This window comes from Sus scrofa, chromosome 6 (genome assembly GCF_054392235.1).
Source record: "Sus scrofa isolate SSC_HxYL_T2T_F1_AM1 chromosome 6, Sscrofa_HxYL_maternal_Yorkshire_Landrace_v2.0, whole genome shotgun sequence".
NCBI lineage: Eukaryota > Metazoa > Chordata > Mammalia > Artiodactyla > Suidae > Sus > Sus scrofa.
The window spans coordinates 110,517,599-110,540,004 of record NC_139388.1 but is presented as its reverse complement, the minus strand read 5'-3'; the positions used below and the strand labels follow the sequence as shown (position 1 = coordinate 110,540,004).

Sequence of the window (22,406 nt, the reverse complement as noted above, 5' to 3'; positions counted from 1 at the left end):
TAAATTTCAATAATATACATGAAAGTTACAAATCAAAGAAAACCACAAGCATGATTTCCTTCCTCCTTGTCTATGTTCTCACTCTGGTACTTGATAAGTCATTAAGGTATTATCCTTGTAAACCAAGAAACCTGAACTTCTAAACACTCACCAAGTTGTTGGAGCTTCATCATCTCCCATTTCACCTTCTTCTACATCCATTCCTTCTTCTCTATCCTCAGTGTGCTAAATTTAAAAAACAGCACAACCTATCATGAAGCAGTTGTCAGGAAGATGAGAATTCTATGTGACAGATCTGAGAACTCAAGAGCAGTATGACAATAATATAAAATAGTCATGAAGACATAGCACAAAGTTTTAAACCAGTACTTTTCCAAAATGGTCAGCAGATTCTCTCTGGGGACAAAGGGTCTACAGCAAAATATGATTTGGAAACATAGTCCTTTTGGAAAAGTGAGAAGATCATTAGCACACTAAGGACTCCAAAACCACAAGTAACTTTTAAAGCGATTTAAGTAATTTTGTCCCCAACTTGGACTCTGAAAATCTTCACCCACCCCTACATATAACACTTACTATCTGGGAACACTTTAGGATATGCTGGGTGTCCTGTTCCGTATTGAAAAATTCAAAAGAACAAGTTTACAGAGGGTAGTCAAAGAAATGCATAAAAGAAACAAAAAGGTGAAAAACAGATTTTGAAAAATCTTAAAGTCAATATCATTTCCAAATTGATAATGATTACAATTTAAGGAATAAATTAAAGTACTCTAATTTACAATGAGATATTAGTTACATCTAAATAATAATGTTTTAAACTTCATAATTTTCTTATAAATGTCCCAAATCTTGCCAACTTTGGCCTATCTTCTGGATACATCATAATCTTTAAAGATAATGTTAACCTTGGGAGTTCCCGTCATGGCGCAGTGGAAACGAATCCAATTGGGAACCATAAGGTTGTGGGTTTGATCCCTGGCCTCGCTCAGTGGGTTAAGGATCTGGCATTGCTGTGGGCTGTGGTGTAGGTTGCAGATGCGGCTTGGATCCTGCGTTGCTATGGTGTAGGCCGGTGACTGTAGCTATGATTAGATCCCTAGCCTGGGAACCTCCATATGCCGTGGATGTGGCCCTAAAAAGCTAAATAAATAAATGAAAATAAAGTTAATGCTGCTGATGTCCTTTTGAAAAAAAAAAAAATCGGGCAAATGATGGACTATTTAACAAATGATTCTGAGATAACTGGCTTGCCATTTGAAAAAAAAATTAAATTATAATTCAAGTTAGTCTCCAACATTTCTGCTGAGTAAAAGATTTAGAAGAAAAAACAAAATCATTAAAGCACCAGAAGAAAACCAAGGGAAGTACATACTCCTGTGGGTGGAAGCTTTCAGTATGACATTAAGACCAAAAACAGTAAAAGACCAAAAATGTTGACATTACTACACCCAAATTCAACAGCTCTATATAGTAAGCTCTAGAAAGTTATAAGGAAAACTACAAACTGAGAACTGTATCATGAATTAATGAGTTTCTAAACATCAATAAAAGTAGACATTTCAGCAGTAAAATGGGCAAATATCATAAATAGACAATTCTTTTCCTTGTTTCTAATCAGCACAGAAAAAAATAAATTCTAATGAACATACAGTGAGCTCTTCAACTAATTACCAAGGAAATCTAAGTCAAAACAAAGATGACTTACCTTTCAAGTACATATCAATTAAGCAAAGATTTTTAAAAACTGATAATTTCCTGTGTTGGCATGAGGCTGTGGGGAAATGGGAAGGTGTTCTCTATGTGGCACTGTGGTAATATACATGGGTACAACTTTTCCGAGAAAGACCTGGACAATTGTTATCAAAATCTGATATATGCATTTATTTTGAGTCAGAAATTCCACTTATCAAAATTTATTTATGCAGGAGTCACCTGCATAATTTAGCAATGATATGTAAATACTATCTATTATAATGTTGTCAATAATTTTTCACTATTAGAGATTATCTAAATACCCACTAACAGGGGATTGTGATATATCCAAAGACTTATCATGAGACATTAAAACACTGAGACAGACCTAAATGGTACTGATGCAGAAATGCAACCATTTTATGTTGCTAAAAGAAAGTGAATTTCACAACGGTATATATTGTACGACCTCATTTTTGTAATAAAACTATAAACACAAAGTCCTATAAGGACAGAAAGAGAATATTAAAAGTGGTTACCTTTGGAGCCTTGGATTATGAGGTAGGTGTACTTTCTATTTTAAATATTTCTATTTTGTTTGCATTTTTTAAAAAACACAGAATACATATTATTTATATAAACTCGAAACAAAGGTTTTTAAAATTTTTGATTAGAAGACACATTCATATGAGTTACCTCAGTAACAAACTTAAAATATGTTCTGTTAGATTTCATATCAGCCTCACCTTCTGACCCAATGTGCTTTCCTGCTCGTTGGTATTGAAAACAGTGACATTTTCCAGATTAAACTGACTCTGCAAGTTAAGACCTATTTAAAAAAAAAAATTTTTTTTTCAAAGTATATCCATCAAACACCTACATTAAGAATATAACATTGTTGTCATATAACCAAAATACATAAAATGATAAACCCATAATTAAGCAAAAGGTCTAGTCAGAAGTAACATCACACTTGATTTTCAAATTCTTTTCAAAGTTAATTTCTTTAAGGTGCCTTTAGAGTATGCAGAATTCTATATACACTATAATTGATATACCTGATGCTTGTTATTCACGAATACTATAGAACAATTTTAGAGAATGCAATATGTAGTAATTTATAAATTAGTTAACGAGAGGTTTCTCACTGTCAAGGAAAGAAGTTATATATAAGCAGGTCTACTGGATTAGACTCCTAAGTATCAATCACTGTATCATTGTTTCTGTTGTCGGGTCATTAGAAAAATGTAGACAGATACAGAAATAAATACAGATGCATGTATATACCTGTTAACATATATCTTTCTGAGCTCTGTCCATTGAGAGAGCTTTGAAGCAGTGATACTCCAGTAACAATTAGCCCAGATCTTGCCTTCTAAATACTATTTTTAAGTAAAACAAGGCACTTTGGAGAAGTGGCTGATTCCAAGGGTTGAACAAGGAAAACACAAGCTGCACCTGGGCTATCCTCTCCTGCCAGAAAAGCATGAAAGAGCCTCCAATGGGCAAAACTCTAATAATATGAGCAAAAAAGTAAATAATGATACTATGAGATTATAACCCATATAAAATACTGAAATAGATGATCGACTTAATAAGTGAACAAGGGAGAAGAGACAAATCTTTTTTATTTTCTTGCCTTTTTGTCTTTTTAGGGCCGCAGCTGCAGCACATGGAGGTTCCCAGGCAGAGCCACGGCAGCGCCAGAGCCGAGCCACGCCTGCAACCTACCCCACAGCTCACAGCAATACCGGATCCTTAACCCACTGAGTGAGGCCAGGGATCGAACCTGCAACCAATGGCTCCTAGTCGGACTCGATTCCACTGCGCCATGACGGGAACTCTGAGAAAACTTTTCTTTAGCTAAGAACCCCAATTTATAAACATAAAATTAATTAAAGAAATAGAAAATCACCAGGAAAACCTAATAATAATCACTGCAGGCGACCACTAGGGAACACTACTAAACTTAGTGGGCAAAGGTCTAAGGAGGAAAAGAATATCTGCAAGGCCTCAAAATATTTCCCTTCAAATATTTATTAATTGCAAAGGGGAAAATAGTAACTTTGTAGTAGAGGAATATGGTGATCAAGGATAACATTCCCAGTAAAAAGACACATCAACACCATGTGGAGGAAATTTCCGTTGTGGCTCAGTAGAAATGAATCTGACTAGCATCCATGAGGAAGCAGGTTCGATCCCTGGCCTTGATCACTGGGTTAAGGATCCGGCATTGCCATGAGCTATGGCGTAGGTCACAGATGCAGCTTGATCTGGTATTGCTGCTGCTATGGTTGTGGTGTAGGGCTGCAGCTACAGCTCCAATTTGACTCCTAGCCTGGGAACTTGTTAAATTTTTAGAGGTAGTATGGATTTTTATTGATAGAAGGACAATTCCAGCTCCTGTTTTTCTAACCCTGAGAAAATGCCTCGAGTGTGGCCCTAAAGATGAAAAAAACAAACCAACAACAAAAAAACCGCCATGTTGAAATGATGCACTGAGAAGGGCACATCACCTTTGTGGTTTTCTTCCTCAAGTCTATAACCTCAATCTAATGATGAAAAAAAAAATCATACAAACACAGATTGAAGGGCATTCTATGAAATGTCTGACCAGTACTCTTCAAAACTGTCAGGTTCATGAGAAAAGCAAAGGCTGCAGAACTGTCACTGACTGAAGAGACTGGGGAGATTGAGGTGGCAACTAAATACAGGATCCTGGACTGGATCCTTAAACAAAAAAGAAAGCAGTGATAAAATCTGGTAAAATCCGAATAAAGTTTGCAGCCTTATTTGGATTTTTCCAAATAAAGTGCTGCACCAATGTTCATTTCTTAGTTTTGATACCTGTACCATGGTTATATAAGAGGGTAACATTAGGTAAAGTTATATAGGTACTCTGTACTATCTCTGCAACTCTTAAGTTATTTTAAAACAAGAATTTTTAGAAAAAGCTAGTATGCTAGATGAAGTCATTAAGCTAGTAAATGAATCTGGTTGACCATTCTGCACTGACTACTTAAAGTATCTTTGTCTCTTCTCTATTTGCTACTCAACATAGCACATGCCATAATTCTCATTAGGTTAAAAACGTCAGTCATGCAGTTCCCATTGTGGCACAGCAGAACCTAATCTGACTAGGAACCATGAGGTTGCACGTTCAATCCCTGGCCTTGCTCAGTGGGTTAAGGATCTGGCGTTGCTGTGAGCTGTGGTGTAGGTCGCAGGTGTGGCTCGGATCTGGCGTTGCTATAGCTCTGGCATAGGTCGGCAGCAACAGCTCCCATTAGACCCCTAGCCTGGGAACCTCCATATGCCGCGGTGTAGCCCTAAAAGGACAAAAGACAAAAAAAAAACCCAAAAAACTTCAGTCATACTTTACTAAATTTAATGGGTAAATGCCTTTCTGAAGGTCTTGGGATATACTCTGGTAAAACTTAAGCATCTATGAATGTTAAAAAAAAAGGAGAAAAAATACTACAAGAAGATATTCCCAGATGCTAACCTAGCTTATATTAGGATGATAGGATTATGAATAGTTTTTTTTTCCTTAATTTTCCAAATTTTCTAAAATAAGGTTGTATTACTTTTATTAAATTAAAATATAATTTATTAATACATATACAGTTTAAAGTTACCTTCAGCAACATATTGTTAGTCTTTCAACTAGCTAATGAGAGAAATAAAAAAGTGGTTTCTCTATGTATTGCTAATTTAAGTATGGAGTGTACCGAAAAAAGAGATCTAAGATGTTTTTTAAAAAAATGACAGTGGAGGCTGGAGATAACCAGGAAGGACTACAGAATGGCTGAGAATTCAAACTTTGTTCTTATGTCTTCTGTAAATCCCAGAAAAAGAAATCACAAATCTGTGCTTAAGAGGGGGCATTTCATTTCACAAAGACATAGAGCTTCATTCAGGACATGTTTAAATGGGAACTAGATGTATGGCACTGTTCTAGGCATAGAAAATACCGAGGTAAACACCACAAACACAGTGAAAATGTCAGATGGTGCTAAATACTAAGAAGAGATTTGAAATCAGGTGGTGGTAATGGAGGTAGAAGGTTTAGATTAGACACTTAAAGGCAGTCTCTCTAAGGAAGTGAAATTTAAACTGAGGTGGAGTGAAAGCAAAGGGCAGCAATGTGACAATAACGAACAAAAAGATTACGGATAGCGGGAAGAGTTAGTGCCCAGGTCCTAAGGTTCAACTGATTTTGATATTTTGAAGTCATAAAAGGCAAGATGCCAATTCACGATGGGGCAAGAAGTTTTTTTTCAACAAATGGTTGAAAATGTTGCTGGGAAAACTGGATATTCACATATAAAAGGATGAAATTGGATCCCCACCTTACACCAAATTAACAAAAATTATAAATTTTATTTACAAATTTAAAACTTGTAAATTACAAAAATTACAAAAATTAACTCAAAATGTATCATACACCTAAATGTAAGAGTTAAAATTCTTAGAAGAAAACAGAGATGTAAATCTTTGTGACCTTGGGTCAATAGTTTCTTAGGTATGACACCAAGAGCACCAGAAACAACAAGAAGTGTATATATTAAACTTCAGGAGTTCCCGTTGTGGCTCAGTGGTTAATGAATCCGACTAGGAACCATGAGGTTGTGGGTTCAATCTCTGGCCTTGCTCAGTGGGTTAAGGATCCAGCATTGCTGTGAGCTGTGGTGTAGGTTGCAGACATGGCTTGGATCCCATGTTGCTGTGGCTGTGGCTGTGGCATAGGCTGGCAGCTACAGCTCCGGATTAGACCCCTAGCCTGGGAACCTTCATATGCTGCAGGAGGAAAAGGCAAAAAGACCAAATTAAAATAAATAAATAAATAAATAAACTTCAAAATTTAAAACTTTTGTACTGCGAATGACACTACCAAGAAAGTGAAAAGGCAAGCCACAGAATGGGAGAAAATATTTGCAAATTATATATCTGACAAGGGTCTAGTATCCAGAATATAAAAAGAACTTATACAACTAAGTAATAAAAAGGCAACCCAATTTTTTAAACAGGCAAAGGAATATGAATAGACTATTTCTTTAAGGAAGATATGCAAATGATCAGTAAGCACATGAAAAGATGCTTAACATTTTACATGAACATCATTACAAAAATGCAAACCAAAACAATGAGATAGCGCTTTACACCTACGAGGATGGCTATAGTAAAAAAGACAGTAAATACTAAGTGTTAACAAGGATGTGGGGAAAGAGTTCCTGTTGTTGTCGGAAACGAATCTGACTAGGATCCATGAGGACGCAGGTTTGACCCCTGGCCTCGCTCAGTGGCTTAAGAATCCAGCATTGCCATGGTGTAGGTCACAGACAATGCTTGGATTTGGCATTGTGGCTGTGGTGTAGGCTGGAGGCTACAGCTCTGATTCAACCCCTAGCCTGGGAACCTCCATATGCTGGGGTGGGTGTGGCCCTAAAAAGCACAAAAAAAAAAAAAAAAAAAAAAAAACCACAAGATGTGGGGAAAATGGAACCCACCTATATCAATGATAGGACTGTAAAAAGATGCAGCCTCTTCAGAAATCAGTTTGGTAGCCCCTCAAGAATTTAAATACAGGGTTCCCATATGACCCAGTAATTCTACTCTTAGATATATATCTAGGAGAAACTGAGACAGTTACCATATGATTCACCAATTCCAGCCTACGTATATGCCCAAGAAAAATGAAAACACACATCTACATAAAACTTGTACACAAATATCCACAGCAGCATTATTCACAATACCCAAAAAGCAAAAATAAGCCAAATGTCTACTAACTGCTGAACGGATAAACAAAATGTGGTATATTCATACAGAGAATACTGTCTGGCTATATAGAAATGTTCTTCAGCTATAAAAAGGAATGAACTAAATGAACTACTGATATATACTACAACACAGATGAACCTTGAAAATATTAAGCTAAGTTTAAAAAGCCAGTCACGAAAGACCACATAGTGTATTAATCCATTTTTTTTTTTTTTTTTTTTTAGGGCTGCACCCATGGCACATGGAAGTACCCAGGCTAGGGGTCAAATCAGAACTGCAGCTGCTGGCCTGCACCACAGCCACAGTAACTGAGGATTTGAGTCACATGTGTGACCTATACCACAGCTCATGGCAACACAAGATCCTTTGACCCACTGAGTGAGGGTGGGATTGAACCCGAGTCCTCATAGATACTAGTTGGGCTCATTTCCGCTGTGCCACAAGGGGAACTCCTGTATTATTCCATTTTTTAAGGTCCAAAATATGAAAATCCATAGAGACCAATAAGTAGATTAATGGTTATTTAGGGCCTGGGAGAGAGGGTAAGGATGGGGCTAAGAGGAAAAAGAGAGTTAATGATTATAGGGTTCCTTTTAAGAGTAAAAATATTCTAAAATTAGACTAGTGATGACTTTACAACCCTGTGAATATACTAAAAAGTAATGAACTATACATTTTCAATGGTGAATTGTATGGTTTATCAATTTACACCTCAATAAAGTATTAAAAATTATAAAAAGCTTGAGTTTTCAGTAATGGAAGGCTAATTTAGATTAATTCTCTAAGGACAACTAAAAACTTGGATAAATTAGATTAATTCTATAAATACTTACAGCACATAAATCATGTTCACAACACTGTTTTAGGCAATGAAATAGAAAAATGGTTTTCTTAAAAACCAGTAAAGACCTGACACACAGTGAGGAATCTCTGGCAAAATATCAAGAAGGCAAGAATGATAAGCCATGCATTAGCAGTCCTCAAAGCCACTTTCGTCTTGAGCACATCTGCCAAACAAGAAGACTCAGTTGCAAAACTGAGTTCCTCTTACAGCAGCTTCCTGAAGTGAGGATGATAAAGTAAATCCCTGGGTCCAAGAAAGGTGGGGAATATAATAAATTGGCCCCAGCCATTGTTTATACTGGGACCTATGGGGCCATGTCCTCAGGTAGAAATGAACCAAACTTGTTGGTCCAGCTCCAAGTCTTCCTGATGACTGAAGGAATCACAGACCTTCAGCTGGGCTAAATTACGTTAATCTTGGATAAATAGCAGCACCCTTCTAAAGAGATACACCCACTAAGACATAAGGCACTGGAATTGTCTGACACATAAATAAAAATAACAATGCTTACCCTGGCTAGAAAATCAAAAAACAAGAGTTTGAAAATATAAGCATGTAAGAAGAAACTAAAAAGTGACAAAGCAGACTTAAAAAAAACTTTCTAGAAATGAAAAATACAGTTATTGAAATCAAGAACTCATTTAGCAGCAGACTATGCACAGCTGAAAAGAGAACTAGTAAACTGGAAAACAGTCCTAAAAAAATTATTCAGACTGTGATGAAGAGAGACAGAGATGAAAAATGTAGGAAGTTTAAGAGACAGAGGATATAAGGAGAATGCAGTAGAGGTTTACTGGAGTTCCAGAAAAAGAGAAAGAAGCATACACAATATTTGAAGATATAAGAGCTAAAATTTTACAAATTAGATGAAAGACAACCAATCCACAAATTCAAGATGCCTACGAATCTGAAGAATGATTAAAAAACAAAAAACAAACCCATGCTTAGATACATCATAGTAAAATTGAAAAAATGGTACCCCCCACCCCGAAAAAAATCTTACGAGCAGACAGGAAAAAAAACCCAAGGTTATCTTCAAAGGAATCAGACTGACATTTGACTTCTCTATAGAACAATAAGAGAGAAGGCAGAGTAGTGATTATCTCCCACTAAATGAAATCCTATATCCAGTGCCAGCCTACAATCTTTCATCTTTTGAAAACATTCTTTGAGAGAAAATAAAGATTTTCAAACAAAACACAAATCTTCACTAAAGAAAAGTCTAAAGGGGAAAAAAAAATAGTCACAGACAGAAGGTCAGAAATGTAAGTGGTAAAAACACTGGTAAATCTAAATTTATCTTGACCGCATTAAATAAGTAGGAAAGGAAAAAAACAAAAACAAAAAAACCCCACATAAATCTAGCAGGACAAAAAGAAAGCCACATAAAAATCACTACCAGGAGTTATCTTGTGACACAATGGGTTAAGGATCTGACACTGGTTGTCACTGCGGTGGCTTGGGTTGGGCTGTGGCACAGGTTTGAGCCATGGCCCAGGAACTGCCATGTGCCATGGGTGCAGCAAAACAAAAAACAAAAATAAAACTACTGCTAACATATACTATATGTCTGACCATAGCCATGCACTGTTGTAAGCTCTTCACATATTTTAATTCATATATTCCTTACAACAACATTTGAGGTAGGTGATGTATCAGCCTGATATTAAGGAAGGGAAGACTAAAGCAAAGACTGGCATGTTTCAACAGATTGTGGAGGGCTCTAGAGAACTGGCAATATTCCATTTCTGACAGTGGTTAAACAAGTATTTGCTTCATAATTATACCATACTTTTACTTTATGTGCTTTTTATGTTACCATTATATTTCGCAGTAAGAAATGATAAATGAACAAAGGTAAATGTAGTTAAATAGTAGTGACTGAGGGAGAAAATGGAAGCAGAAAAATAGGTATACACTAGAAAATAAAATAAAAACATGATTCATATCTACATATTTCAGTGTAATTCTACTGTTCATTATTACTAATAAGCCTTAAACATAAACAATCAGTGACTTTCTTTAAGAGATACTTGTATTATAAACTGGGACAGGTAGGAGTTCTCGTAGTGGCTCAGTAGTTAATGAACCTGACTAGTAACCGTGAGGTTATGGATTCGATCCCTGGCCCCACTCAGTGGGTTAAGTATCCAGTGTTGCCGTGAGCTGTGGTGTAGGTCACAGACGCAGCTTGGATGCTGCATTGCTGTGGTATAGGCCGGCAGCTGTAGCTCTGATTAGACCCCTAGCCTGGGAACCTCCATATGCCTCAGCTTTGGCCCTAAAAAGACAATAAATAAATAAATAAATAAACAAACTGGGACAGGTAAACTGTAAGTAAAAGAAAATAAACTGACATTTCCTATGTTGTCTTTCAACTTTTTGGAACCATTTTTCTTTTTATCATCATGGTAGGTTCTAATCTATTAAAAACTGTTAAAGATTTCCTGCAAAGCATTTTCTGTACAAAAGCTTACCTGACTTCTCAGATAAAGGGAAAAGCCTGGCCAAAAACAGTTGAATTCGTCCACAGAAAACTGTATTCTGGGATTTTGATAATCTTCGTAGGAGATCTAATAACATAGGGAAATGAAGGTTACACAGAAGAGATCATTCTACGTTTATTATAATCATACCCAAGTTTCTTAACCAGTCTGTCAAAAGTATTTCCCTAAAGCAGTAGTTCTCAAAATGGAGGTAGAAACTATTACAAAGAAACACTAGAAAATTAGGAGTAGAATAAGTTTAGCATTGGCAAGATAAGCTTTACTAATTTTTTTTGGTTTTAAGTTTACACTAAGAACAGTAATAGTTTGAATTTTTTTTTTTATTGTGCTTTATTTATTTATTTATTTATTTATTTATTATTTTCCCACTGTACAGCAAGGGGGTCAGGTCATCCTTAGATGTATACATTGCAGTTACAGTTTTTTCCCCCAGTTTGAATTTTTATTAAAGTATAGTTGATTTACAATGTCCTGTCAATTTCTGCTGCACAGCAAAGGGACCAGCCATATATATATATATATAAAAATATATATATATAAACACATTCTTTTTCTCATATTATGAATGATCAGTTTTAATAAGTCAGGTTGGTATTTAAAAATAAATATAGCGATTTACTTAAAAAAACTTTATCATTTGTGTTTAATTCAACCACTTGTTTTCCTGGCCACATTTACTTTTTATAAAGCAATCATTTACCAATGAATTACTTACCATTACACATACGTAGTAAATAATTTTTCCCAGCAGAATAGAATGTATTCTGTAATTAAGAAAGAAATTATTATCATTGTTCTGAGTGTTCTGATTGTTGCACACTCTTCAGTAAGTCACAGGACGTGAAAAAAAATTTTTTTTCCTTTTTAGGGCTGCACCCATGGCATTTAGAAGTTCCCTGGCTATGGGTCAATCAGAGCTAAAGCTGCCAGGCTATACCACAGCCATAGCCACTCGGGATCTGAGATGGCTGTACAATTCACACTACAGTTCATGGCAGTGCTGGATCCTTAACCCACTGAGCGAGGCCAGGGATCAAACCTGCATCCTCATGGATACCAGTTGGGCTCATTACCGCTAAGCCACAATGGGAACCTCCTTTTTTTGTTTTTTTTGGCTGTTTGTTTAGGAAGTAAAACTCTAAAGAACATTAAAATGATAAGAACATTAACATGTGCTGAGAATCTACTGTGCCACTTTCACTTTTTTCAAGCAAATAAATTTTTTTTGGTTGCACCTATGGTATATAGAAATTCCTGGGCCAGGGATCAAACCCATGCCATGGTGGTGACCCAAGCTACTGCAGTGACAAGCCAGATTCTTATCCTGCTGCACCACAAGGGAACTCTTCAAGCAATTAACATTTTTAATGAAATAAATATATTTTCAGATATATAACAGAACATGATTCGAACTGTTTTAAGCATGTGAAAATGTGTGTTTTCAAGTTAATTGTTTCTACTCACATTCTGTACTTCAATTTTTTTCTCCATACATGACTCTTACTTGGCTTTTCCAAAAGAGCAGAATATTTTAACTATCATAGGAACAAACTTTTTGGCAATCAGCAATATTAGAAATAGAAGTCAAAAAAAAAAAAAATCTACACTCAGAACTCTGGATCTATTGAATGAAAATGTTAGCAGAAAAAGAAACTAAGGCACTTACTGATTTCCAAGTAGCAACATTTTTTTCCACAAAAGTGAATATTGTGTCACACTGATCCAAAGGAAGACAATCCAAAACATCTCCCAACAATACAAAAGGTGTAGATGCGGTACAAATACCTTCAAGTGGAACACAGGCCAATTTAAAAGTTTAGAATACTGTTAAGTAAAAGAGCCCATGCAAAATGATTCTGAGGAAAACCTTAAAGTTACACTTTGTCAATCCTACTAAGGCTGTGAAAGACAAGAAAAAGAAGGAACACAAAAGTCCCCAAGTGCGATATACTTAAGTAAGTTTTGGTATGTGATGATGATAATCATTCTTGATAATATTTCTAGAGCATTTACTCTATGTCAGGCACCCTAAGTGCTTTACATATACTAACACACGTAATCCTTATACCCCTATGAGGTAGATAATATTATCTCCAGTTGACAGAATGGGAAAACTGAGACACAGAGGAGTTAAATAACTTGCCCAAGATCACAGAGCCAGTAAGTGGTAGAGCTGGGATACGAACCCAGGTAGTCTGGCTCCACAGGCTGTTTTCTTCACCACTATGCTATTTAAAAGAATACAATGCAGCCAATTAAAAATGATGGTTATGATGATTCTAACAGCTTGGAAAATGCTTATTATACAACGTCAAGTGAAAAAGGCAGACTTCAAAACTGTGTGGATATTATGGTTATAACAATAAAATCTTTTAAAAAGACTAGAGAAACTAAAACCGTATACCAAAATAAATGATAGTTTTTTAAAGTAGAGGAATCATGACTAGTATTTTTCCTTTTTTTCATTTCCAAATGCTCCATAATCTTGCTAAATTTAAAATTTTTTTGTGATTTAAAAAGATATCAAAAAAGATAAAAGTTTTGATACCGATTTCAACTTATTAAACTTTTCAAAGTACTGTTTCAAGGGAAAAAATGGTAGAATAAAAAGTTGTTTATTTCTAAATTCGATGTTATTAAAGTAAAGCAATAAATTAAAGATCTTAAGGTCATCTACACTAGCTAAAAATACTTTTTATCTCCCTGCTCATTCTTCCTTCTATTTTAAGGTAATAGATACTAACACTTATTAAGTGTTTAAGTATTTACTTAAGCATGGTATCTACAAATAAAAATCTAGGGGTCACTATAAGCCCCAAATACTGCATTAATATAGTATCTTCAGAAAAAGGAACTCTGCTCTTGCAAGATCACATCTGGAATGTGACATAAGGGATACTGCCTGGAACCATTGAGGCACAAAGCAGCAAATTTCAACTCAATCCACAGGAGGTCTGATAATCCAAACGATAACTGAAATCAAATAGTGAGCTCCATCAACGGGAGTAGAGGCTGGATGACCACACACCAAGGACATTACTGAGGGCAGACAGGGCAGGCCAGAAACAAGACTGGACTAGATGACCTCTAAAGTCCTTTGGCACTTCAATCTGTAATACTTTATGTCCTGTACATCCAAGAGATTTGAGAGGCATACTCCCTGCATTAGCTGCAGTACAGTTTGGCAAAAGTTAACTCTTTAATAATTACAGAACTTAAGAAAATTACCTAGATTTCACTTCCAAAGATTCTGATTCAGTAAAACTAAGCTAAGGCCTTGCAATCTCATTTGAAAATGGAGATTCACTGGGCATCCTGATGAGCAGGGTCACAGCATGATCCTTCAGCACTTTCATAACCTGTGTCCCAGCCTCTACACCACTCTCTCTGCTTCATCTTAACCTTAGGACACAGATACCCACTTCTCAATTCCCAAACACTTTGCTATGTTCATACTTGCGTGGTTTTGAAATGCTTTTTTCTGCCTTTTTTCCCTCTACCACGTGGTAAATTCCTACTTTGTCTTTCAAAGCACAGAGTACACAGTGTATCTAAAAAACTCTTGATACCTTTGAGCAGGCCACTCATCTATGCTTCTAAAGCATACTATACATAAATTATAGCACTTATCATATCCTAAGTGTTTATCTTTGTTATGGAGACTATTGAGTTTTTAAGTGTAAGTATTTTCAAACGTTTACACCAGTAAAGAGTCTGACACTGAATAGCAGCTCAATAAATATCTGCTGAGCTGATTGTAATAAAACATTTATGAAAACCTGTCTTACAAATTAACAGTACATAACTTCTCTCAAGAAGAAATTTTCCCATTAAATTAAAAAGGCATTTAAACTTTCATTTAGGTTTAACTAAGTTCTTAAGTCTTCACCTTTCTCAACTAAAGTTCTAAACACAGACTCTAGAACTTCAAGATTAAAAATATTACCAGTCCATAAGAGCATCTTATCAGGATAACCAATCAAGTAAGTAGATGGTGCGAACTGTTAGGAACTGGGCAAGGAAGTCTCCATTGTAGAACTAACTCATTTAAGTATGCTTAATGAATGAATGATGAATAATCATCTTGTATAAGAGTTTAACACCTAAAGTTAAAATGAACTACGCTTAAGTTCACAAAATGGCTTGGTGCTAAGCTGGAAGACCACTTTTAGCTTGTATGTTCCAGTTTTTGTAAGAATAAGTATTAAAATTATAAATGTGAATAATGCTTACAGATTAAAAGGCACTTTTCACATAAATTATATGAATAAATCAAATGAGTACTTTAACCAAATTGGTTAAAGGAGAGTAGTGATGAACTATTTTTTCATGGCTTCTTTCTGCAAATATTTAATGAACTACTACTATTAGTCATTGTGTACTTACTACATGCTTTTTTGAGTTTCTTGAAACTATCCCCCACTGCCACTGCCCCATTTTAGCAGTCCTCTACCTAGTTTCCTGCCAACAGTTTCTCCCAATCCAACACTTCTCCTACAGGTCCTCTTCAGCATGGCATACTAACCCCTTTATAAATGACCCTGACCTACCCCTTCTGCTTCTTTCCTCACTGTTCTCATCCTCCTCTCACCCTTCTGCTCCCCAATTTTTTAGTCATGCTGAACTAGACCTTTATAGTTATACCCTTCTGTTTCTGCCTGACAAATTAACCATCCCTCATATCCCATGTTAGTTTCCTCTCTAAGACCACCCTGATTCCTTCAGACGCTGAAGGAGAATCACTTCAACCATAGAAATTACTCCCTAAGTGGGACATTTACATGTATGTTTCCTCCGTTAGTCACTAGGCTCCTTGCAGGCAGGTAAAATGTTTTATTCACCACTGAAGCTCCAAGTTCTATCTCAGAACCAGGCATAGTCTATATGCTCAAAAAATATTTACAGAGTGAACAAAACAAGTGGAGAACAAAAGAAGTACCAACATGTGCACTATATACTAGTGATGAGAAGTGTGAGCTAATTTCGCTAGGACTTCTGGGCAAAGTGGGTAGGCAGAATCTGAAAAATGAATAAAATGAGATAGGCAGAGAGGTATGGGGAGAATACATTTTAAATAAAGCATGCCATGCCCAAGATTACTTTAAAAAAAAAGAAGACCATACTTACCTTCAGTTACTCCCCCAATAGCAAGAGAAATAATAGCTAAAACATTTTCACATGATGAATGATTTATCTACCAACAGAGGAGAAAACAATTTAATTTAGGAGCCAGAGTTTAGACTAATTCTATAAGAAAAAACCTACCCTCTGACATTAAATTGACTATCACAAATACTGGATAAAGATATTTCTCACAGAAGATAAAATTACTTTCTACAGTGAAAATTTTAAAAATAAACAGTAATAGCCCTAACTGTAGAAGTATATCAAACAGCAAGTTTTTCACTTAAAATCCAATGGTCTTAGGAAAATGGTTATATTAGCATGATTAAGTCTTAAGCTAATCAAATACAGATGTGCTGAGGCCACAATTCAATGGCACAGGACAAAGGCAGGGCTCGGGGAATTAACTGTATTGGTGCATCGATATGTCTGAGGGAGGGTTTTAACAGGAGAGAGGTCATGCTTAGGTTTGATAACATCCTAAAAACCAGCATTTACTGAATATTCTTTAAGTGCCATTTTATACAACCACCTTGAAAAAAATAGTAGTTCCCCTCTTACAAACGAAACTGAGGCTCAGAAAAGCAAAGTAACTTGCCCAACGCCTGACAAGAAGTAACTAGGTCTGAAAAAGAGGAAAGACTGAATTTGATTAAAAAAAAAATTGTCCAAAAAAGAAAGAGCCACTGTTTCACCATGAGAAAAGGATCAGGTTTGCTGGGACCCAACCTTTGCTAAACAAAGAATAAACTCTTGAAACTTCTCCTTTCCTTTCATTCAGGTGCTCCGATAATGGTAAATCAATTCAGATTTTTCTTTTTTGTCTTTTTAGGGTCGCACCCATGGCATTTGGGGGTTCCCAGGCTAGGGGTTGAATCGGAGCTGTAGCTGCTGGCCTACTCCACAGCCACAGCAACTAGGGATCTGAACCGCATCTGCAGCCTACACCATAGCTCACGGCAACGCTGGATCCTTAACCCACTGAGCGAGGGCAGGGACCGAACCTGCATCCTCATGGTGCTAGTCAGATTTGTTTCTGCTAAGCCAAGATGGGAACTCCAAATTCAGATTTTTCATGTTTAAATTTCTCTACTGAAGTTGGATAGGTTCTTGGTATTTCTGTATGCTAACCGCTGAAGGGGTGCCATAGGAAAAATAAGGGCATGGAATCCCAGCTCCCACAATGAAAACCCTTGGACTAGACCTTGTGTGCCACTGCAGGATGTGTCACCCTTTAATCAGCAAAGCAAGAGGGCGCACCTTCAGTTCTAGTTCTTGCTCAGGAAGACCTCATATCAACTTAAACATATTCACCTGGACAGGGCTCTACTCATTGATTAAACCAACCTTTAAATTGCACCTGTGTTATCAAAACCCCTAATTATAACATAACTCCTATAGTTGACTATGACCAAGTCAGATTTCACAAAATGGCAAGTTCGGTCTTGAAAAAAAAAAAATGTTTAAATAGCCATTCTCAAAATAAAACCAATTTTAAAAGTATTATTAATTTGCCAGCAAAATTTTAACAATAAAAGAAAAACATACTTACAATTTCTTCTTCTAGAACACCTCTAAAAGCTTGGTCAAGGGTACATTTTTTTTCATTTTCACTATTAAAAACAAAAAACACCTGCATTTTTAAAACAGCTGAGGGTAAGTATAATGATTTCAGCAAGCCTATTTCATGGATACTAACACCTTACCTGCCAGGTAACTGGCTGAAGGTATTCAGCAATGGCTTGATATTTTTGTTGTTTAGGGCGTCTCTGGTAGATTTCTAGAAAAATAAAAATAGCAAATAAGTAGAGAAATTTTTGCTTATTATTTACTGAAGAATACATCAATGCATATACATCAATAGTATGTCTTAATAAAAAATGTCTGTATCTGGAAGAATTGACCTATCAGTCATTCTATCAGTAATTCTTATTCAAATGCCACTTACGCATCATTTATTTTGTCTCTTTTTTTTTTTTTTTTTTTTAGGGCGACACCTGAGGCATATGGAGATTCCTAGGCTAGAAGTCCAATTGGAGCTACAGCTGCCACACCTAGGCTAGAAGTCCAATTGGAGCCTACACCACAGCCACAGCCACATCAGATCCAAGCCTTGTCTTTGACCTACACCACAGCTCACAGCAACGGAGGATCCTTAACCCACTGAGTCAGGCCAGGGATAGAACCTGAATCCTCATGGATACTAGTGGGGTTCGTAACCACTGAGCCACGAGGGGAACTCCCTACTCATCATTTTAAACTTGGCAAGAGATTCCCAGCTTCTTCTTTCCAGACTTCTCAGTCCACGTTTTCCCTCCTACCTTCTCTTTAAATAACCCATTCACCAGGGTATTTTGCTTCTTAAAAAAATTCTCCAAGTGGCTCCTTATTTACAGGTTTGTTTCATATCTCCCTTTAAAGGTCCTTGATAATGTCATCCACTCAATCTATCCAACCTTATTTCCCAATAGCCCCTAACACATACTCTCCACTAGGGTCTAGCTATTTTTCCATCTTCCATCGAGCTCACTCTATTCATTCACATTGTTCTTCCCGCATGCTTATGCAAATTCTACACATTCTTGAAGACCCATCAAAAGTCTTACCTCTTCTAGGTAGCCTGTGGATTAAAATCCCTGATACATAGTAAACAGTAATTACCTGTCTTAAAGCTGTCATAATTCAAAGACAAAAATATTGCCAAGTCATTCTTTTTGTGGAAATTCATGTACACTTGGAAAACCATCTTATTACCTCACAGGAGTTACATTTAGGTTGGAAATGTTCTTCCCTGACGCTGTAAACAGGCTGTGGAATCATGGGTATCATCTCCTCACCTTTTTTTTTTTTGTCTTTTGTTGTTGCTGTTGTTGCTATTTCTTGGGCCGCTCCCGCGGCATATGGAGGTTCCCAGGCTAGGGGTCGAATCGGAGCTGTAGCCACCGGCCTACGCCAGAGCCACAGCAACGCGGGATCCGAGCCGCGTCTGCAACCTACACCACAGCTCACGGCAACGCCGGATCGTTAACCCACTGAGCAAGGGCAGGGACCGAACCCACAACCTCATGGTTCCTAGTCGGATTCGTTAACCACTGCGCCACGACGGGAACTCCTCACCTTTTTGAGCTTTATTTTCCTCACCAGTTAAAGGTGAAGATTGTTGTAGATCCTATAGCAACACCAGCAGTGGTATCACCTGAGAACTTGTTAGAAATGCAGAATCTCAGGCCCCACTCCAAACCCACTGAACTGGAATCTACATTTAACAAGATCTCCAGGTGATCCCACCCCATGCTGAAGCTTGTGAAGAACTGGACTAAATGGTCTCCCATAAAATGACTATTAGTCACTAGATCACTATTAAATGACCATGAGTCCTCCAGAATAGTCCAAAAAGTTACTCCCAGCAGAATTTCAGAGCATTCGCGACAAATACAGTCAAACAATTTAGAACAAGGTTCTTCACCTCGGTAATGGGCAACATAAAAAGAGTACTCGATCTGAAGTCAGAAAAACCAGGGAAATACATCATTTAACTTTTGGAGGCGGGGGCTATCTCAGTTTCTATCTCAACCACCAGGGATAATAAAACAGCCTATTTCACACTGCTATTCTAAGAGTTAAATAAGCTAATATGAAGACGCTCTGTAAGGTGTTTCCCAAATGCTTAAAACTACTGTGCTCCAATGTGTAAAAATAATATGACAGCTGACAATCCTTCCCAAATTGACCAGTTTGTCTTTTTCCACTCACGGCCGTCCTCATCGATCTCTTAGGGGTGAGATTCGGAGAATTAAGGGGTGGTGAATAAGCAGCTGGAACAAATACCTGGCAGCTTAGGAGGCGGGGCGGGAGCCGGTTCTCTGGGATAAAACCACTATCGCCCTCCCCCTTCAGCAGCCTCCCTTCCAGTTCTGAAGACACCTGCCCGGCTAAACGAGCACTCCAGAGGAACTGAACCTGAACAGGTGTGGTCTGCGGGTGGTCACGCAGGGCCCAAAGGCGCTCAAAAGGGGGGTCCGGGTAACCGCGGGAGGGAAGGTGGAGGCGGACCACAGAAGACGCGCGGAAGAGGCAGGTAATGCGCCTTTCCCACTTCCCAGGGCACGGCAGGGCCGGGAGCACGTCGCCGCGGAGCACACGCCTCTGTCCCCGCTTTACCCCCAGAGCAAAATTCCAGTAATTTCACAAAGAGGGGGGCAAAAATTAGCGCAGGGCCAGAGCTACACCCTCCTGCCTTCAGCTCACCGTAAACCGCGTCCGCGCTTCGGGCAAACTGAAAAGCGGCGGCGTCGGCGACATCTTCTCGGCTGCGCGTGCCCGCCACCGCGCCGCGGCGCCTGACGATGACGTCAGGTAAGGAGCAACGAGAGGGCTGGCTCCGTGAGAGGATAGAGCGGCCTCTACGTTCAGGGCTGGGCCCATTTGTTAATGGGAACAATTGTGGTGACCGCGGTCGGGCGGGCGTGGGAAGCCTGAGTCGGCCACTCAGTGCTTGATCCGGGTTCGTGGGTGACCCTTAGAGTGACGGCAGATTCGAGGCCTCGTCTTGTAAGAGCTGCGCGTTGCTGGCAAGGACGCACACTTGACAGTGGTTTTCCAGGTTTGGGGAGGATGGGTGAATGCGTCAGGTTATCGGCTCAGTGGGCCGCGAGGGAGGGTAACTACTGCCTGAGAATCCAAGGCAAGTGGGTTATCCCGGAAAGCTTCAGGCTGAGGAAGTGTCGGCAGTGGTCCTGAGCCGCCAGATCGCAGTTCTTCTCGAAGGCGTGGTTACAGCTCGGGATTTGCGTATCGGCCCTGGAGCTCCTGGGATCTGTAGCTCAGGTGCAGTCCCCTCTCCTGAGAAATACAAACAGTACCCCTATTCTTGGGTCGTTGAGGAGCTTGAGTGAAATAATGAATGCAAGTGTGGCTTGTGTAGCAATGTAAGTATTATTAGGAATATTTGGGGATTAGCTGACTTTGCTGTTACGTAGAGGTCTCTACTGGAGGAGGAACCTCGGGGAGGAATGTGGTACTCGGCGCTGATTGGATAACCGGTGGCACCGCGTTGGGGATTAAGGCAGCGGTTGCAAAACCTTGGCTTCCCGGCAGTTTGCTCCCTTGTCCCCTCTTGCTTGGCCAATGAGAAGCCAAGTGGCCGGAATTTATTCAGTTGGAATTTTGTAGTGGGAAAAGAAACGCTGACCCAAACACAAGGAACTTTACACCAGCTCTTGTCTCCCTCCATATGGGTGTAAAGCTAGGCGAGCTTTACCTCGTTTCCTTCGTTGACTCCAGCGGGAATACAGAATGCTAACAAAAAGATAGCTTGGCATAATCTTCTCCCTAATGTGGGAATTGTGAACACTGATGGCTACCCGGAGCGTTGCAAATTTTTTTTTTTTTTTAGAATCAACAGAATCAATCATTCAGGTTCCGTTGTATAACTTAAATTTCCAAATTGCCGAAATAAACTGCGACTAAGCAATTTAATAGGTAGCTGATGTAATAGGATTAGTATATTATAGATGATTGTTAACTGTCTGGAGGTAACTAAGAGTTAAGAGATAAATAAAATTATTTTTTACAAAAATCCAAACAGGAAGAGTTTGAGTTTATTGATCCATCTGTCAAAGCCTAGTCACACAATGGTTTATTCACACATCTGTTGGGCACTTTGTACACAGTGGACAGTATCTGTTTGAGTAATCAATGAACAAATGATTGAATGGACCAGGTAATACAGCTTAATTGCCTTTTTGAGGAGTGCTGGCCAACATAAATGAAAAACTGCAGTATACAGTTTTGATTAGGAGTAATTTGCATAATAGCTCTATAAGAGATTAATTTTTGTATGCTTCACACTGTTAGACCATCATAAGAAATGCCCAAGTTTTATTGAGTATCTCCTATCAGCCAGACACTTTTTCTGCATTATTTTTACTAGTTACAACAACGTTGTACATGGTTAACACTTTGAGGAAATAGGCTCCTCTGACCTAGATCACATAGCTAGAGAAAGCTGAATTTGGGATTTGAACCCCTAGCTTTAAGCCCAAAGTCTGTATTTTTCTCAAATCTTAACCCATGAATCTTCCCCAAGCCATGGGCCTCATAAGTCATTTCCTTATAATTAGATAAGGGTAAGGATCTTATTGTCAATAATATATATATTTTTAAGAAGTATGTAATAATAACATCAAAGAGCAGACATCCAATAACATGTAAACTCAAATTTCCTGAGCACCTCTTTTTTCCTCCTACGCTAGCGAGGTAAAAGGGGCCAGGGAATGCCTTGCTGTTAGGAAACACCCTCCATGGGAAATTCTAGGAAGGATGTTTAAATGGATTCTAAGCACATCTTTCTTCCTCTTCTGGTGTGTCCACTGGATTCAAGTTTCCATTGGAGTGGTGAGATCTAGAAGACGACCAAGGGGCAGCTTGGTCTGCTTTTGTTGTGGTCTTTATCC

General features: G+C 38.1%; 1 protein-coding gene and 1 long non-coding RNA gene across 13 annotated transcripts in view; one reads left to right on the top strand and one right to left on the bottom strand.

The window, feature by feature from the left end:
* The window catches only part of THOC1 (THO complex subunit 1), a 47,421-nt gene extending 27,140 nt beyond the window's left edge, over positions 1 to 20,281 (bottom strand). For 2 of the 3 annotated variants that reach the window (XR_014807715.1, XM_021096157.2), the window contains exons 1-9: positions 20,200 to 20,281; positions 17,658 to 17,731; positions 17,504 to 17,564; positions 15,955 to 16,021; positions 12,494 to 12,612; positions 11,543 to 11,591; positions 10,798 to 10,893; positions 2,439 to 2,521; positions 152 to 225 (exon numbers count right to left, since the gene is read on the bottom strand). Coding sequence is in view for 2 of the 3 variants with exons in the window: in XM_021096157.2 (XP_020951816.2) it covers positions 152 to 225; positions 2,439 to 2,521; positions 10,798 to 10,893; positions 11,543 to 11,591; positions 12,494 to 12,612; positions 15,955 to 16,021; positions 17,504 to 17,564; positions 17,658 to 17,731; positions 20,200 to 20,253 (677 nt within the window). In the remaining variant the exon portion in view is untranslated. Of the gene's footprint in view, positions 1 to 151; positions 226 to 2,438; positions 2,522 to 10,797; positions 10,894 to 11,542; positions 11,592 to 12,493; positions 12,613 to 13,013; positions 13,056 to 15,954; positions 16,022 to 17,503; positions 17,565 to 17,657; positions 17,732 to 20,199 lie in introns of all 3 variants that reach the window. The other variant, XM_084964306.1, reaches the window with a different exon arrangement.
* Positions 19,856 to 22,406, top strand: part of LOC110261178 (uncharacterized) — a 64,286-nt gene continuing 61,735 nt past the window's right edge. For 6 of the 10 annotated variants that reach the window (XR_014807721.1, XR_002345052.2, XR_014807719.1 and 3 more), the window contains exon 1: positions 20,359 to 20,778. This is a non-coding gene — a long non-coding RNA (uncharacterized LOC110261178). Of the gene's footprint in view, positions 19,920 to 20,358; positions 20,779 to 22,406 lie in introns of those variants that run through there. The other 4 variants (XR_014807720.1, XR_014807722.1, XR_014807717.1 and 1 more) reach the window with 2 other exon arrangements.